At 48.7% G+C, this 14,072-nt stretch overlaps 1 protein-coding gene across 1 annotated transcript in view; it reads right to left on the bottom strand.

Annotated features, from left to right (window-relative positions):
- The window catches only part of SMC4 (structural maintenance of chromosomes 4), a 1,048,897-nt gene that overhangs the window by 329,341 nt on the left and 705,484 nt on the right, over positions 1-14,072 (bottom strand). The window contains exon 17 of the mRNA XM_069618465.1: positions 8,654-8,780. Coding sequence (XP_069474566.1) covers positions 8,654-8,780 — 127 coding nt within the window. The remainder of the gene's footprint in view (positions 1-8,653; positions 8,781-14,072) is intronic.

Genomic DNA, 14,072 nt, shown 5'->3' with positions numbered 1-14,072 from the left:
AGATGGAGGCCCTGCTCTCTGAGGAGGGCCGCTACAGCGTTCATGCGTCTGCCAAAGACCCTGGTGTCCGAGTTGAGACCAAACAGGCGGGCCTTGTATTGGAAATGGTAGCCCATGATCCTGAACCGTAGGAAACGACAATGGGGCTGCCAAATCGGGACGTGTAGGTACGTGTCCTTTAGGTCTACGGAGCACATCCAGTCTCCCTTGTCCAATGTCTCTGCTATAAAAGCGGACATAACCATCTTGAACTTTTGCAGGGGTAAGCAGAGGTTGAGGGTGGAACGGTCCAGCACAACTCTCGGGCCCGCCTGGTTGTTCTTCTGAATGATGAAAATCCTGAAGTAGAAGCCAAAGCCTCGCTGGGAGGCTGGAACTTCCTCCACTGCCTGGCTCTCTACGAGCAACCGGAACTCCACCATAAGAGTTGCTGTCCCAACCTGTGGGAGTGGAGTGGAGAGGAGAGGAGAGGCTGGGATGGGTAGGCGGTACCCCGGGGATACTACCGAGAGGATCCAGGGGTCCGCAAAATTCTGGCGCCAGAAATTTGCATGGAGAGCAAACCTGCCCCCCCAACGGAGACACATGGACCCCAAGGGGCGTTTCATGCCTTCTTTCCCTCTGAAGCTGAGGAGAGGGACTGAAAAAAGCCCTTACTCACCCCCCACCCCCTGTTTGCACCGGCTCTGAGACGGCGAGCGGTCCGGCTGCCTGGATCTGCGTTCCTGGAAGCTGCGGAACCCTCCACGTACGATCCTTCTCTGAGTGCTGCTGAGATTGGGTGTAAGATTCGGGCGTTTTCTTTGTAAGAATGGACAAAGATTTTGCCGTTTGTGAGCTGTTCTTGACCAGCTCTTCATCCGTAGAGGTGTGGAAGAGGTGCCCTCTCCAAACGGTAAATCTAGAATGCGCTCCTGGACGCCCAGGTTGAATTTAGTCACCCGGAGCCAGGCTGTGCGCCTCATGTCCGTGGCACTGCATATGGCTCTGCCCGAGGTATCGATATGCGCCACCGTGGATTCCATTAGGTCATGCGCCACGAGCTTGGCCTCCGCTAGCCCCGCCTTAAAGCGTGATTTGCATTGGAGGGGAGTTCTGGGTCGAAGGCCGCAATTTACCACCATAACCATTGGTTGGCGGCAGCCAGCATGGCATATGCATTGGCCTGGCACAAGGATGCATTGGAGTAGATTTTCTTGCTGTACGCCTCCAAGATCTTCTCCTTGCCTAGCAGCGCTGCAGAGGAGGAGGCCGAGGACGACTGAGGTTTGGAGTAAAGTGATGCTGCAGCGATCACCGAGGAGTGTGGCTGAGGATGGGTCGAGAGCAAGAGTGTGTCCCCCTCCATCTGCCTGTACTTGGTGTCCAGGCGTCGACTGACCGGCTGGACCGAGTGGAGCTTAAGCCAACCCTTCTTGGCCAGGGAGACTACATCGGTTTGCAGTGGAATCCCCATGTTGGCAGAGGGGCGTCTTCAGGACTTCAGCCAGGAACCCCTCTGTCGCTGTTCGACCTCAGGCTGAGGGAGGCCTAGGTATTCCGCCAGGCCAGCAAGAAATTCATGGAAGGCCCTGGCTGAGGATGGTGTGTCCGGATCTTCCCCCTCGTCCGTGTCCTGCAGATCTGGAGAATCTTGTGGAGGAGGGGGTAGATGGCACCAGAGGCTGGGTTACAGAGACCTCAGCCAAAGGCTGAGGCGGTGGTGGTCGCGGCACTGGCTGAGGAGCCAGAGGAGGCGGCTGCACCGGGGTCAGGGAGCCCAATGGAGGGGTCTGGTGCCACTAGCATGGTGGGGAGGACTTCCGACTGAGTCCTTGATGATAACCCCCATCCGAGGAGACCTCATGAGGCCGAGGAATTTATTGAAGATCACCTCCTATTGGCCGGAGAGGTGGCAGGGGGTACTGACATGGTAGCAGGGGACTGCTGGAGCCGCTGCATACCAAGACTGTATGGACGCATAGGTAAGTTGCAATGCGCATATGAAGGGTAGACTGCAGGCCACATATCCGGTTGTGACAAGTCCCACCTTGACACTCGTTCTTCACCTAATTCGTGGAATGGCATCGGAAAGGTGTTCCCGTTTGGAGCTGTGGCTATCTTGTCGATCTGCCTGCCACGTGCTATGAACTGCCACGTGCTGCCCAGCCCGCCGGGTCCGCCCCGTCCGAGACACTCGCGTGTGGATCCCCAAGACCTACCCTGCTCCTCGGGTCTCGGCCCGGTAGGTGCGACACCCTCAACCCGGGGGATCGGTAGAGCTGCGTGTAGGCGCCTCCTCAGCCCCGGTAAAAGGGGTAGCCCCTCAGGTGTAGACCTGGTACAAGAACCTTCCGGTCGCTCAACACTGAGCCCAGTAGGATCCGAGGATCCCTCAACCCAAAGGCCAGAAGCTGAAGAAGCCTCGTTGCATGTGCCGGTGGAAGGACCTGGCCGCTCCCTTCCGCGCGCGAGTGTCCCTGGGAAGGAGTCTCCCTTGCGGGGTGCACTGGACATTGGCCTGACCTGGGACGATGTTTCACGAAGTTCTTGAGATCCTCTGGAGGCGACTTCTGGAAGAGCTCCCTCCACCTGGCTAGTCTGTTCTTCAGCGCCTTCGAGGACAGCGAGTCACGTGCTGAACAGGATTGCCAGCAGTAGTCTGGGCCAATCCAACATGGGCAGAGAGCGTGGGGGTCTGAAGTTGGGAAGAGCCCCTTGCAGGATGGACACCTGCTGAACCCAGTAGAAGTCAACATGCGCCAGGGAGGAGCGTGACGCCCGAGGACAGAGTTCATGAAAGACAAAAAAGACAAAGTAGTATCCGCGTGTGGAGTTACATGGCCGAAGCCAAATCCAGGAGCGCTGGAGAATTGGGCCCGTTCCCGTCAACACGGAAAAGGGGACAGAGGTGTGGCAACAGAGGGCGGAGTCAGGGCAGCACATGCTTTCTGGGCTGCGCCTTGAAATTTAAAGTGGAAGGTTTTTCTGGTGAAAAAGGTTCCGTCTCCCGTCCCTTGGAAGGGACGTCCATACAGTATGGAGGAAAGGGGACGGGACGTAAGAGTACCTCGAGTATAAGTGTTAACTGAATACCAGTCACTGTGAATCTCTATGTTACAACCCTACAGCTCACACTGACCCCCTCTTGAGAGAAGCCTGGCTGCTCAGTCACTACTAACATGTATAGTACAGACTTCTACCAAAGGTTGGGTTACCTATTGCCAAGAGGACAAGGCTGGTGTAGTCTCCCACAGGGTTACTACATACAATGTTGCCTAACAGATTACTCGTGATGCTTGGAAGGAGAGGGTCGGTGGAGGCAAGGGGCGAGCTAGCCATTCAGGTTAGCTCGTCGCCAACTAAAACGTTACAGGAGCAGTGAGAAAGGAGATCAGTGCAGCCCCTCAGCACTCCACAAAAGGTGGAGTGTGATGTTCTGTTAGGCAAGATTGTATGCAGTACCCTGTGGGAGACTGCACCAGCCTTGTCCTCTTGGCAATAGTGAACCCAACCTTTGGTATAAGCATGTACTACACAAGTTGGTAGAGTGACTGAGCAGCAAGGCTCATCTCAAGAGGGGTCAATGTGAGCTGTATGTAGGGTGGTAACAGGCAGTGACAAGTATCCAAACACTTAAACTTAAGGTTTCTTGATTAAACAATTATTTATTAATTTAACAGTCAGTTGAATAAGCCTTCTTTAGAAGGGAGCATAAATATGTAAAACATACTTCAAAATACACAGTTTCTGTAAATCAGTCGATACCCATTTGGGATGGCACACAGACACTTGGTACACCCAGAGGTGACTTAAATAACTGAAACAGTAGAAATTGATATATAACTGGTACATTTAGAGCAATACCGAGCTTGGTGTCAAAGAAAGGCTCTAGGGAACAAAACAATGGTTAACAAATATTCTTAAGCATCCAAGTACTTTTGAACCCTCAATGCAAAGTAAATTAACCCTTTCCCAGCTACACAAGTTCTACAATGCGTGACTTTTGTTGAGGGATAGTTAAAGCACAAAGTCAGAGTATAGATGAGTCCTTCAGGGAGCCAGGACAGCCAATGTTAATTGAGCAAAAGTCTAGGTGAGCTGAAGCACTTCTTGAAGGCAAGTAAAAAGTCATGCACAATGTTTTAGAAGTCTTTGTAGAAAATGAAATCACTGTAGGGCAGCAAGCTGGGAGACTTGTGGAGGGCAAAGCCGCAAGCAACTCTGCAAAAGCAACCAAGACAAGTCAACTGAAAGCTAGCAAGGCTACAAAACAAGAGGGAGGTACCCCTTAGTTTTACAGTCTCTTGGGTCTGAAGAAATTGGTTCCAGCTGGCTTCTGTTTTTGGGTAGGGCTGCAGATCCTGTTCCTGGGCCTCAGTCGTGGGGATAAGAGGGGGGACGTCTTGACTCCTGCACTACGAATTGAAGGTCAGTGGCAGCAATCGGCAAACTTCAGATCAGCGGCACTTCGTGGTTTCAGCTTCTTGCAAATAGCACCACTGCGGTTCTCGGATACCTTATGGACTTTCCTTGCATCTGGGGTCCCTTGGTCAGTACTGCTTCATGGGAGTCAGGTGGATCTTCCTGGAGCTCGTTCCGACATAAAGACGGCACTCTATTCTGGTGTTCCTCTCCCTGGCAATCGGTTCCTGCAGCAGCAATGGAAGTACAGCTAGCTCAGAGGATTTCCAGATTAGTTTTTCTTGGGGTTGATTGGTCCCACCAACCCAAGGGGAGAAGTCGTCCTTTGCAGGGCTCCTTTTATCGGTACAGCGCCCTTTCATCGCCTGCATGTTCATCCCGAGGCATTTTAATGAGCACATTCCATCGAAAGTGCTCACATTTTTGTAGGGGGGTTGGGATAGGGCAGATAGGGGTTTGGGCGGGTAGGCAATAGCAAAAATAAGTGTGGGGAGGTTTGGGGGGGGGGGGGACACCCCCAAAAAAAGAAAATACCATTTTCGATGGAATGTGCACGTTAAAATGACGGGATGAAATTACAGGCAATGAAATGACATGGAACCCTTCACTCGAGGCGAAACCGTAGCTTCAGCACTGCAGTAGGGCTTCACCGGGCAACCCAACGGTCCAGGAGATGCAGCAGGTGTCTCTTCAAAGTTATTCTTCGGATTCCTTCGTCCAGTGGTCGATTCTGCCTTTCAAGCAAAAAAACCTCACCTTTTATGCAGGTTTCTCCCATTTATTCGCAGCCTAGCTATCACTCACAGCAGAATGGCTGAGGACAGCCAGCCAGTCACCTTTGGGTGCATTTCGGTAACCAAGGGGATTAAGCACAGGGAGTTTCGGGCACCTCCCTCGCTTCTTGCCCTGTCAGAGACGCTGGAGCCAGAAGCGGGCTTCACCAGTGAAACCTGCCAAAGACAAAAACGAACAAAGGGACCAAACCTGGTTTGGAGTGCAGAGTAAATTTCAAGGACCTTTCCAACAAGAAATGGTGAAAAAAAGACGACCGGGCCATTTTGAGAAAAACGGGAAGCCATGGCTGCTTTACTGCAGCTGCAGTCCGCGGTAGAAACACAAGAAAGTAAACCACTACCACCAGCCATTTATTGTAGAAAGGGTAACAAAAATGTTACATGAGAATCTAGACAAAGGTGATACTAAGTAAGCCCTCCAGCACCCTATGGTAAGAGAATGTGCTGGGTCTAAAAAGTTACAAAACTTAAGTCAATTTCACTTCACTGCTCTTAGAAGTAGTTTCACCAAGAGAAGGTATTTAAACCTTTGGGAAATCCAAGAGACTTTCATGTGCCACTGCAATGAAGGTGCTATGTGTCACAATGTAAAGATGATGTGTATGGAGTTTGTCAGACTCCAAAGTCAAAAGAAACAGAGGCCAAATCACAGAAAAATATGAGTGTGGGAAAAAGGTCTCTCTCCAGGTTAGAAATTAAAAGTCCTAAAGTCCAGCAAAAAGAGCTGGGGGTCTCTAAGGTAGAAGGGAATTAATTAGCACATTTCTGAGAATTCTCCCTAACATGTTCTGACAATATGAGGTTAAGAAGGATACTAAATATCCTCCTGACCATTAGAACAGGAGTTCTCACAGAGAAAAGAACAGAAAAAAACAGCCACGGCACAGAGTGCTGTGTGATGCAAAATTCAATGAGATGCCATAGACCCAAGGAAAGCATTTCCCCAATAAAAATGTATAAAAATAAATACAAAAGACCCCCCAAATATATGGTAAAAGAATGAGTTGGTGTCGAAAAAAGGTTCCCACTCCCTCAGGAGAACTGATAAGAAATACACAAGTCCAGGAAAAAGTGCTGAGGGAGTGAAATGTGAAGGGGTTTTTTGCATAAAAGATGAAAATCTACCCAACACTATCCAATCATGGACTGCCTTTGGTCAAACAATCTACCCTGCAACAGACATTTGGTAACCTGAAGATGGGTTGGAACCACATAGCCTGAGCCCCCCACCTCTGGGCTTCTACAGACTTTGTCCAGTAAAGCAGCTTCCCCCGGGAAACAGCTTGCCATACATGGTCATATAATGCCAGAGGGCAGGCACAAGGTGAAATAATATGGTCAAAGGACAAGTGAAAGTTTTGTGGCACAGCCATCAGAGAGCTAGCCATTATTAGTATCCATCTGCAGTAATGGCAAAAGTGCACAAGTAAAAAGTATAAAACATTGTAGAAATAAAATCTGCTACCACCAGCCAATACTGGACCCTTAGTATTTGGAAACACAAAGTAACAAAAGAAAGAAAAAGGATAGAAAGTTCCAAACCACTCTTCACTGTAAGATGCAGAGTGCATCTTTAAAAATAGAAGAAATCCACAAAGAGACAGTCTATCAGTAATGATGGTATTATCAGCCCTCCCCATAACAAATTAGCAAAAAAGAAGCAGTGCAGGTGACATTACTTCCCTCCAAAAAGTCAGGTCAGGAAGCAAAAAGATAAGGTGTCTAACGGTAGAAAGCAGCAAAAATAAAATATTTCTGCAACAATGTGCCAGTTGTCCAGGTATGTACTTTGCTTCCAGCCAGGATTTGGGTTAAGAGGACGACTCCTCCAGCCATTTCTTCCCATCAACGTTGGAGCCAAGTATCCTGTGTAAAAGAGCAGAAGACTGAAGACCTGTTGACTCCTGAAGAGGCCTGGCATCCATTCCTGCGTTTGGCCCAGTGACGTCCTGCTGCACTACCTGATCTGCGAAGGTCCTCAGTGGTGCTTCAAGCCTTGAACTGGTGGGACCAACCAGTCAATTTTCTGAAACATTTTTCACCACCTCAAGAACTCTTCCTACATCTGTTCACTCTCCTAAGACAACGCTTTGTAACTTTGGGTACCACACCCCATTCAACATAGACTGGACTTCTAAAGTTAGGATCTCTTTCCGGTGAACTGTTTATTTACTGCATCACTACTTTCCTTCTTTCAGTTGAAGTAATTTTATGCATTATACAAACTTAAGGTGACTGTACATATGTTTGATAACTGGTGTGTTGCGATATTTCTCCTGAGACTAAGCCTTGACCCCTTTCCATGCTTTTCTTGATTGGTTTGGCTAACCTCTCAGAGTATCCCTGTTCACCAGAACTAGGGAGGCTTTCTAGAATCGGTCAACCAGGCCAGATTATAGAAATCTGTCTTAAACAGTTAGCATGTTAGAGAGATTTGTTGGAAACAATACAATTAATAGTAGAACCTTCACCCCAGCTGTTCTGTATTGGCTAATTTCTCACCAAGAGGTGCTTTCATTTTCCCACTTGGAGAAATCTGGATCTTTCTCACCAATGGGTATTGGAAGATGAAGTCACCTGGAGGTATGTCATGTTGAACGTCCCTAAAAAGTACCCAAACTGGGGTGCAGTCTTCACATCTGTACCAAGCGGCAATGCCGGAGCCAGTACCCAATTAGACGTGGCTCCCAACTTGCCCACCTCGGACGCATCTCACCAAGTAATCAGTTTCCTTAAATAACAGTCCCAGCTGTGGCATGGAAAGGAGATTTCCAGGACCTCAGTTGAATTCCCTTTAACACAGTGCAACTATTCATCATATGTACATTCCCTAAGAATTGGACAGGCGTGGCGAGGGTGTGCAGGCAAGACCAGCAGAAGGAGGCACGGCTGAATAAAATGGAAAATTAAGCAGCAGAACCCTCCTACCCCCCCACCCTCTAACCACCCAGCCCCAAAATAAAACAAAATGTCATCAACTCAACAAAAGAGGTGCCACTGAGTGCCTGCTATCCACACATTTTGGGACGAAAACAGCAACAGAGGGTGGCATTTTGAAACGGGTAGAGGGGCAAGGCTAGTGTGCAGCAGGCAAACGTGGCCTTGCCTACCAAATGTAACTTTCAACCACCTCCCAATTTGCTGCTGGGAGTAGGCTCTTCCAACCAGTATAGAAAATCAAGAGCGGGATGGCATAACTAAGCAAGCATTACCAAAATACAAAACACTGTCACACGAGCTGTTGAAACAGACCACACCGCCATGAGAGGTTTTACTCTGGTGCCAAATGAGTCCGTAAAAATGATGACCCTGCATAAAATACATGCCGGGATTGTATTGATAAAACAAGGACGGCTGTACGGTGGTTGAGGCACTGCCTTTTAAAGTGAAATTGCACCTAAAGCATCTAAAGCCAACTATAGTGAAAGCTACTTTTAATTCACTTATCGAATTACCTTTTTTCAGCTGATCAAGAGTTTTTTCCATTTGTTTTTGCTTGGCTTTGTCAGGTGCAGCTGCAATTACACTTGACTCCAATTCTTTTACTTGCACTTTCAAGTGTATTTCTTGTTCAGACAGGCTCTGAAAGAGGGTGGCAGATCATCATTTCAATCTATATTGATAGGATATTGCAAAAAGCAAAAGGGATCTACAAACAAAGCACATTTTAGATCTCGGTTGATCAAGATGAAAGGTCACAAAATATAAGAAACACAAATGCATAAATAAGTATATACAGCTATAAGACCATGAACTATTTCCATGGACAATTTGCTTAAACTGTCTCTTAACAATTGATGCAAACGTGAATACAAGAATCCCCAAAGATCAGTATTCCACACTTCAGCCCTCATTTCATCAACACAAAGAATCTGCATGATTTTTTAAGACACATTAGCACCTGCAAGGGGGTGCTGACCAATCAAGTAGCTTGGAATGCAGGCTGTAATTTATGGTAAAAGGCTGGGTTCCGAGCAGGTTGAGTGCTACTAGCCTGCACTTTATTTTTCTTACCCTGAGGGTCCATTTGCACCGGTGTAGCTCACTCATAGATGTGAAGGGTGCGTTGCAATACAAAAAGAAAAAAAGTAGGTTTCCTTGTGGCCCGATGAAAATCTTTTCAAGAGCCAGCTTTCCAGAAAAGGCACGGGGCCAACCCTGGTTAGTCCCACTGGTTCAAGGGTTGGAGCAATGACAAAAGTCACCTTAAAATCAGACAGAGTAACAGGGCTTCGGCGGGCAGGGGTGTTGCTAGGTCTGGAAAAGATCTGGGGCTACAATAATGTCGGGACTTGGGGCTAGCTAACCTTTTGGCTTTTGCCCCCGAGCAGCTATCCAGGGCTACAACCAAAAGATCCAGGGCTATAGCCCCCTCAACCTCCCCCCCACCCCCCAGCAACACCTCTGTCGGTGGGAAAGCAGTGGAGTAGAAGCTGGCCAGCTGCAGGTGTCCTCCACGGGTCATTAACAATTGCACTTCTTCGAAGGGGCTTTTCGCATCAAGATTGTCAAGTGGCTGCAGGAGTCCTTGTATCAAAGATCCAGACTGAAAGCTCGCCCAGGTACACTAATGGTAAGGATCTGCTCCATTCAAACTGGCAGTGGATATCCAATCAAGGATATCGACCAGCCACATCAATCCAGCAACAGACATTCAGGCAACAGGATGTGTGCTGGGACCAGACAGTCCCAGTGCCCAAATGGTTGTGCTCACTTGCTGAAAGTAGCACTGAGCCTCATATACAGTGTACCACAAAAGCATTCGGCCCAGATCTCTACCCAAGCAGGAGAATGGTACGTAATGTAAAAGATCCCCCTCAACTGTAGACATTTGCCCTAGGTGTGCACAATATTTCCTGCTACACCCCTATGATGCTGCACCCTGTAGTATACAGCAAAGTCCCATGAAACAATTGGGTTCAACTATCTGTCTCATCGTCAATACACTCGTTGGCTTCCAACATCTCCACACTAGAGATCTCTGCTGTCCGTACAGTGTGTAAACTACAATTTCTGCTCCATGCATTCTGTTGCTTCGCCATCTTATTTTCAGACTGTCTGCTGAAGAGTCTTGCTTCCTGTTAGGGAGAATTCTCATTCTATGGCTAATTTCTCTTACCTATAGTTCCTTAGCAGCTTTATTGGATTTGAAGGGTTTGTTTTTTTCTCCTGCTAAGAGTGAGACTCTTTTTCCCACTCTTAGACATTTTTGCTATGCGTGTTCTAGGCTATTTTTTGTGTTTAATGTCTATGGGGTTTTCTCAACCTCATAGGAACCATCTTTATTCACTTGTGTTACACAGCAGCCTCCGTGCAGTGACACAGGGGTGTCGTAGCGACCCCCGAACATAGACTCCATACACTGGGACTGACTACCGTCTCCCAGGGCATGTAAAGTCCCCATTGACTTTACTAGTCAATCTTTCTGAACAAAACCAGTACAAACCATCTTACTATGGAAGTACTGAAAAGGGTTAATAGTTTTTCCCTTAGGTTCATTTTCGAGAGGGTACCGTACAGTCCCTCTCAAAAGTTTCTGGCTGGTGGCATTGGTTACTACCGTAAATATTCAACCGCAAATATTTCCCTATAGGATTTTCCCATTGTTCGAGGCTAGCACATTTTCTGACAGCCTCTAACATACCGCCGGTTTATTTTTATATTAACTTTATTTCGGTAGGTTTTATTTGCCAGAACTTTAATATAAATTCTTTCTCGTGTCTTTCTCTAAACTCCTAACCCAGGTCGCGGATCCTTTGTTCGTCCGTTTGGCGGGCTTCTGCCCAGAAGCCCTCCTTTCAGCGCCACTGAGTCTGGGGTGGGTCCATTGTGTGGGAGGGGGAGTAGAACCCCTGGACAGAGTTGCCTCAGCAACTCATGTCTCACTCTATCCTGATAGGCTGGAGGGTCTCCCGCCAAGATAACCATTCCACTGTGTGAGCGACAGCTAGGCTGTATGAATGGGGCTCTTTTTGCATAAAAGCAGGATCCTGAGGACTGGAAGAGCAAGACGTCACCACTGGAACTAAGAAGCCGAAGAGGAGCAAAGCCAAATACACCTGCAACGACTGAACCACCGGTGAAGCCCTGCTGCAGCGTCTCACCACTTTTCTCCACACGACGAGAGAAGATCATCTGCAAGAGCCTTCATTCCTTGAGCTGGTGGGGTCAACCAGTTTGCCAATCGCCTTCCCGGACCTGCCTTGATCGAATCACCAGTACCCTGTACTCGGAGGCCGGATAGCCAGGCACCAGTCCACCCGGACCGCGATTTAAAAGAGCGTACCTTTTGTTCGTCGGGGAGCACTGCGGCTGGTTTGGCACCAGGCTCAAAGAAATGTGTGCTTGGAACACTGTGCCTAAAGCACTTGCATCAGGGCCGGGCGTGGCCATAGAACAGCATTGGGAGGCACGTGCTGAAATCCTTGGGCGAGGCAAGGTGGAGCCACAAGGCGTGGCTAAAGGGAGGGGCCGGAGCCAGCCTATATAATGCCAGGCCAACCACATGCCCTCGCTTCGCGTTACTCTGCTTTGCAGTGTGACGCTTACTGCCGTATCTCACCTTGATTCCGGTACTCCAGCTCTGAAGACCATCTTACTTAACTGACTCCAGCCGCTCCATTGCTGAAGGCGCGCTTACCCGATCTCGGCCACTCCATCGCTGTGTGCACACCCTGCCTGCATTCTGGAGGGTCGGGGCCTCTTCTCTCCAGATTCAGACTTCCAGGGACGCGGGATCCTTTCACTGCTTTTCCGCCGTATCTTCCTCCGGAGCCACCGAACTGTCTTGAAGCCTCCGGACTCAGCTCCACGCCGTCGGACAGAACCTACAAGGGAAAAGAACACTACCAGTTAGAAAAGTCATTAACGAACTCTGGGCTGCATCTTGCCTGCGTCTTGGCTTCCATCATAACGGTCAGTTTACCTGTTGACCTTGAGAGCCCATCATCCTCAGGGGAATCCCAGGATTCGCTCCACGCTTCCGATCATTTTCTTCACACCTATAGGGAGGAGCAGAGACATTGCAAGACATTATTGCTTACCACCAAGTCAAGACTCATTGCTAAAGACATTGTCAAAATGAACAATAACTAAAACCAAAGACTTACCCTTCAAGTGGATTGGTCACAGCCGGTCTGGATCGCCACTTCGCGGGCCAGTGAAGCAACTAGGCCCATTCTACGCGCCCCTGCTGAAGGAAGCAGGACGGAGAGCCCAGCATTACAAATAACGGGTGAGCTTGCATAGGAAGGTTCTTGCGCACACAGTTCTGGCACGAAAGGGGCGAGGGAATTCGTAACACCTCCACGCCATCCTCATTTCCTCTCCTCCCAGGGGCAATACCAGCATCCAGAACAACATTCTCAGCGGCAGCTGGTGAAGACAGTCGACACTGTGGAGCCAAAACGAGGGAGGGCTCCAACGGTGCCCCAACGCCCCCGCAGAGACCAGGTGAGCGGAACACCTGGCTGCTCTGTCTACGCTACCATGAACTCTGGTGGTTCAGCCTCATACTAAGAGTGGAGTCTTGTACTGCCTCAGTTGAATGGTTTTGATGGAGTTTGGTAGAACTAAAGAATTGTCTTAACACTGCCATAGTACATTCGTTTCCTATAACTTTGGACTAACTCCAATCACACACTATGGAGACATAAAAAGGTCGCCCACAAAGAGTAAAAGACTAGGCGAGAGCGGGAAAAGATTCCCACCCACCTAGGGACAAGGTAAAATAATTACCAAGTCCAAGCAAAAAGTTCTGGGCTTGACACAGATCAGGAAGATTTTTCACTGAAATGAAAATTTTACACAACACCTGCCACCAAATCCATGTATGGATTTATGTGGTGCAAGTTCTCAGATAGCTGCTGGGAGGGGAATCTGGACCCTTTGACTTGCTTCACATTCTCTGCTTTGGATTCTATGTTTGTATACGAATTGACTGTATTTAAAAGGTCCATTAGGATACATATGCGGGGGGAAACCCCCGCAATCCCCACCCAATCCCCTTATATTATAAATCCAACCCAATATATCTATATCCAAAACGTAAATTGTACAGGTGGTCATGTAGGACCACTAATTCGGTCAATTGTCATTCATTAAATTGTATTCGAACAGTTCAGGTAATACCGATTTTGCTTTTTTTGGGCCGGAAAGGTTGTCTTAATGCCATTTCATTTTTTTTTTCCCAAACTTGTTTTTATTGGTTTTTCAGCAAGCATGTTATACATTATGGCTTGTGCAATGTGGGTGCTTCAGTCAGCACGGTCTAGCTTGAAGATACTTATCAGAAAAATAAACATCAAACAATCAATAACTGTAGGTCAGTGGGTAAGGTGAGAATGCGTGAGGTCTTGGTTCGGTGGGCGTGCACTCCTCGAGGACTCTTCGGGTTAAGGGCTCCTGGCAGTTGATGCTGCTCTGAATACCTGATCGGCGAGGGTAGAAGGCCCCTTCCGGTTCCGGGGATTCGCTGTTTGGGCCCTGCTTATGCCTGCGGGAGTTGCTCTCCAGGAGTGTCCTCCAGACAGCTGTTCCGTCTTTTCTTTCAATCATATTTGTCCAACCACCGAAGAGAAGGGGGGGTTGTCGGGCCAGGCCTGGGTATGTTGGTGCGTAGTCCAGGAAGGGAGACCACGTAAGAAAGAATTGTCTCTGTTCCCGAACCTGAGTGCTGTGATTTTTTTCGGCCGCAATTATGTCCCAGCATTTAGTCAACCACATTTGGACCGATGGGCCCTCCGGGTTTTTCCAGAGCCTGGGCACGGAGATCTTGGCGGCCGTCAGCAAGTGGGAGCAGAGTTCTGCTCTGTGGCCTGAGAGAGGGAATTGGCCATCACCGCTAGCACCCAACAGTACGGCACCTGGGTCCCA

This window comes from Ambystoma mexicanum, chromosome 10 (assembly GCF_040938575.1).
Source record: "Ambystoma mexicanum isolate Mex_15411 chromosome 10, UKY_AmexF1_1, whole genome shotgun sequence".
NCBI lineage: Eukaryota > Metazoa > Chordata > Amphibia > Caudata > Ambystomatidae > Ambystoma > Ambystoma mexicanum.
This window is presented reverse-complemented; position numbering and strand designations above follow the sequence as displayed.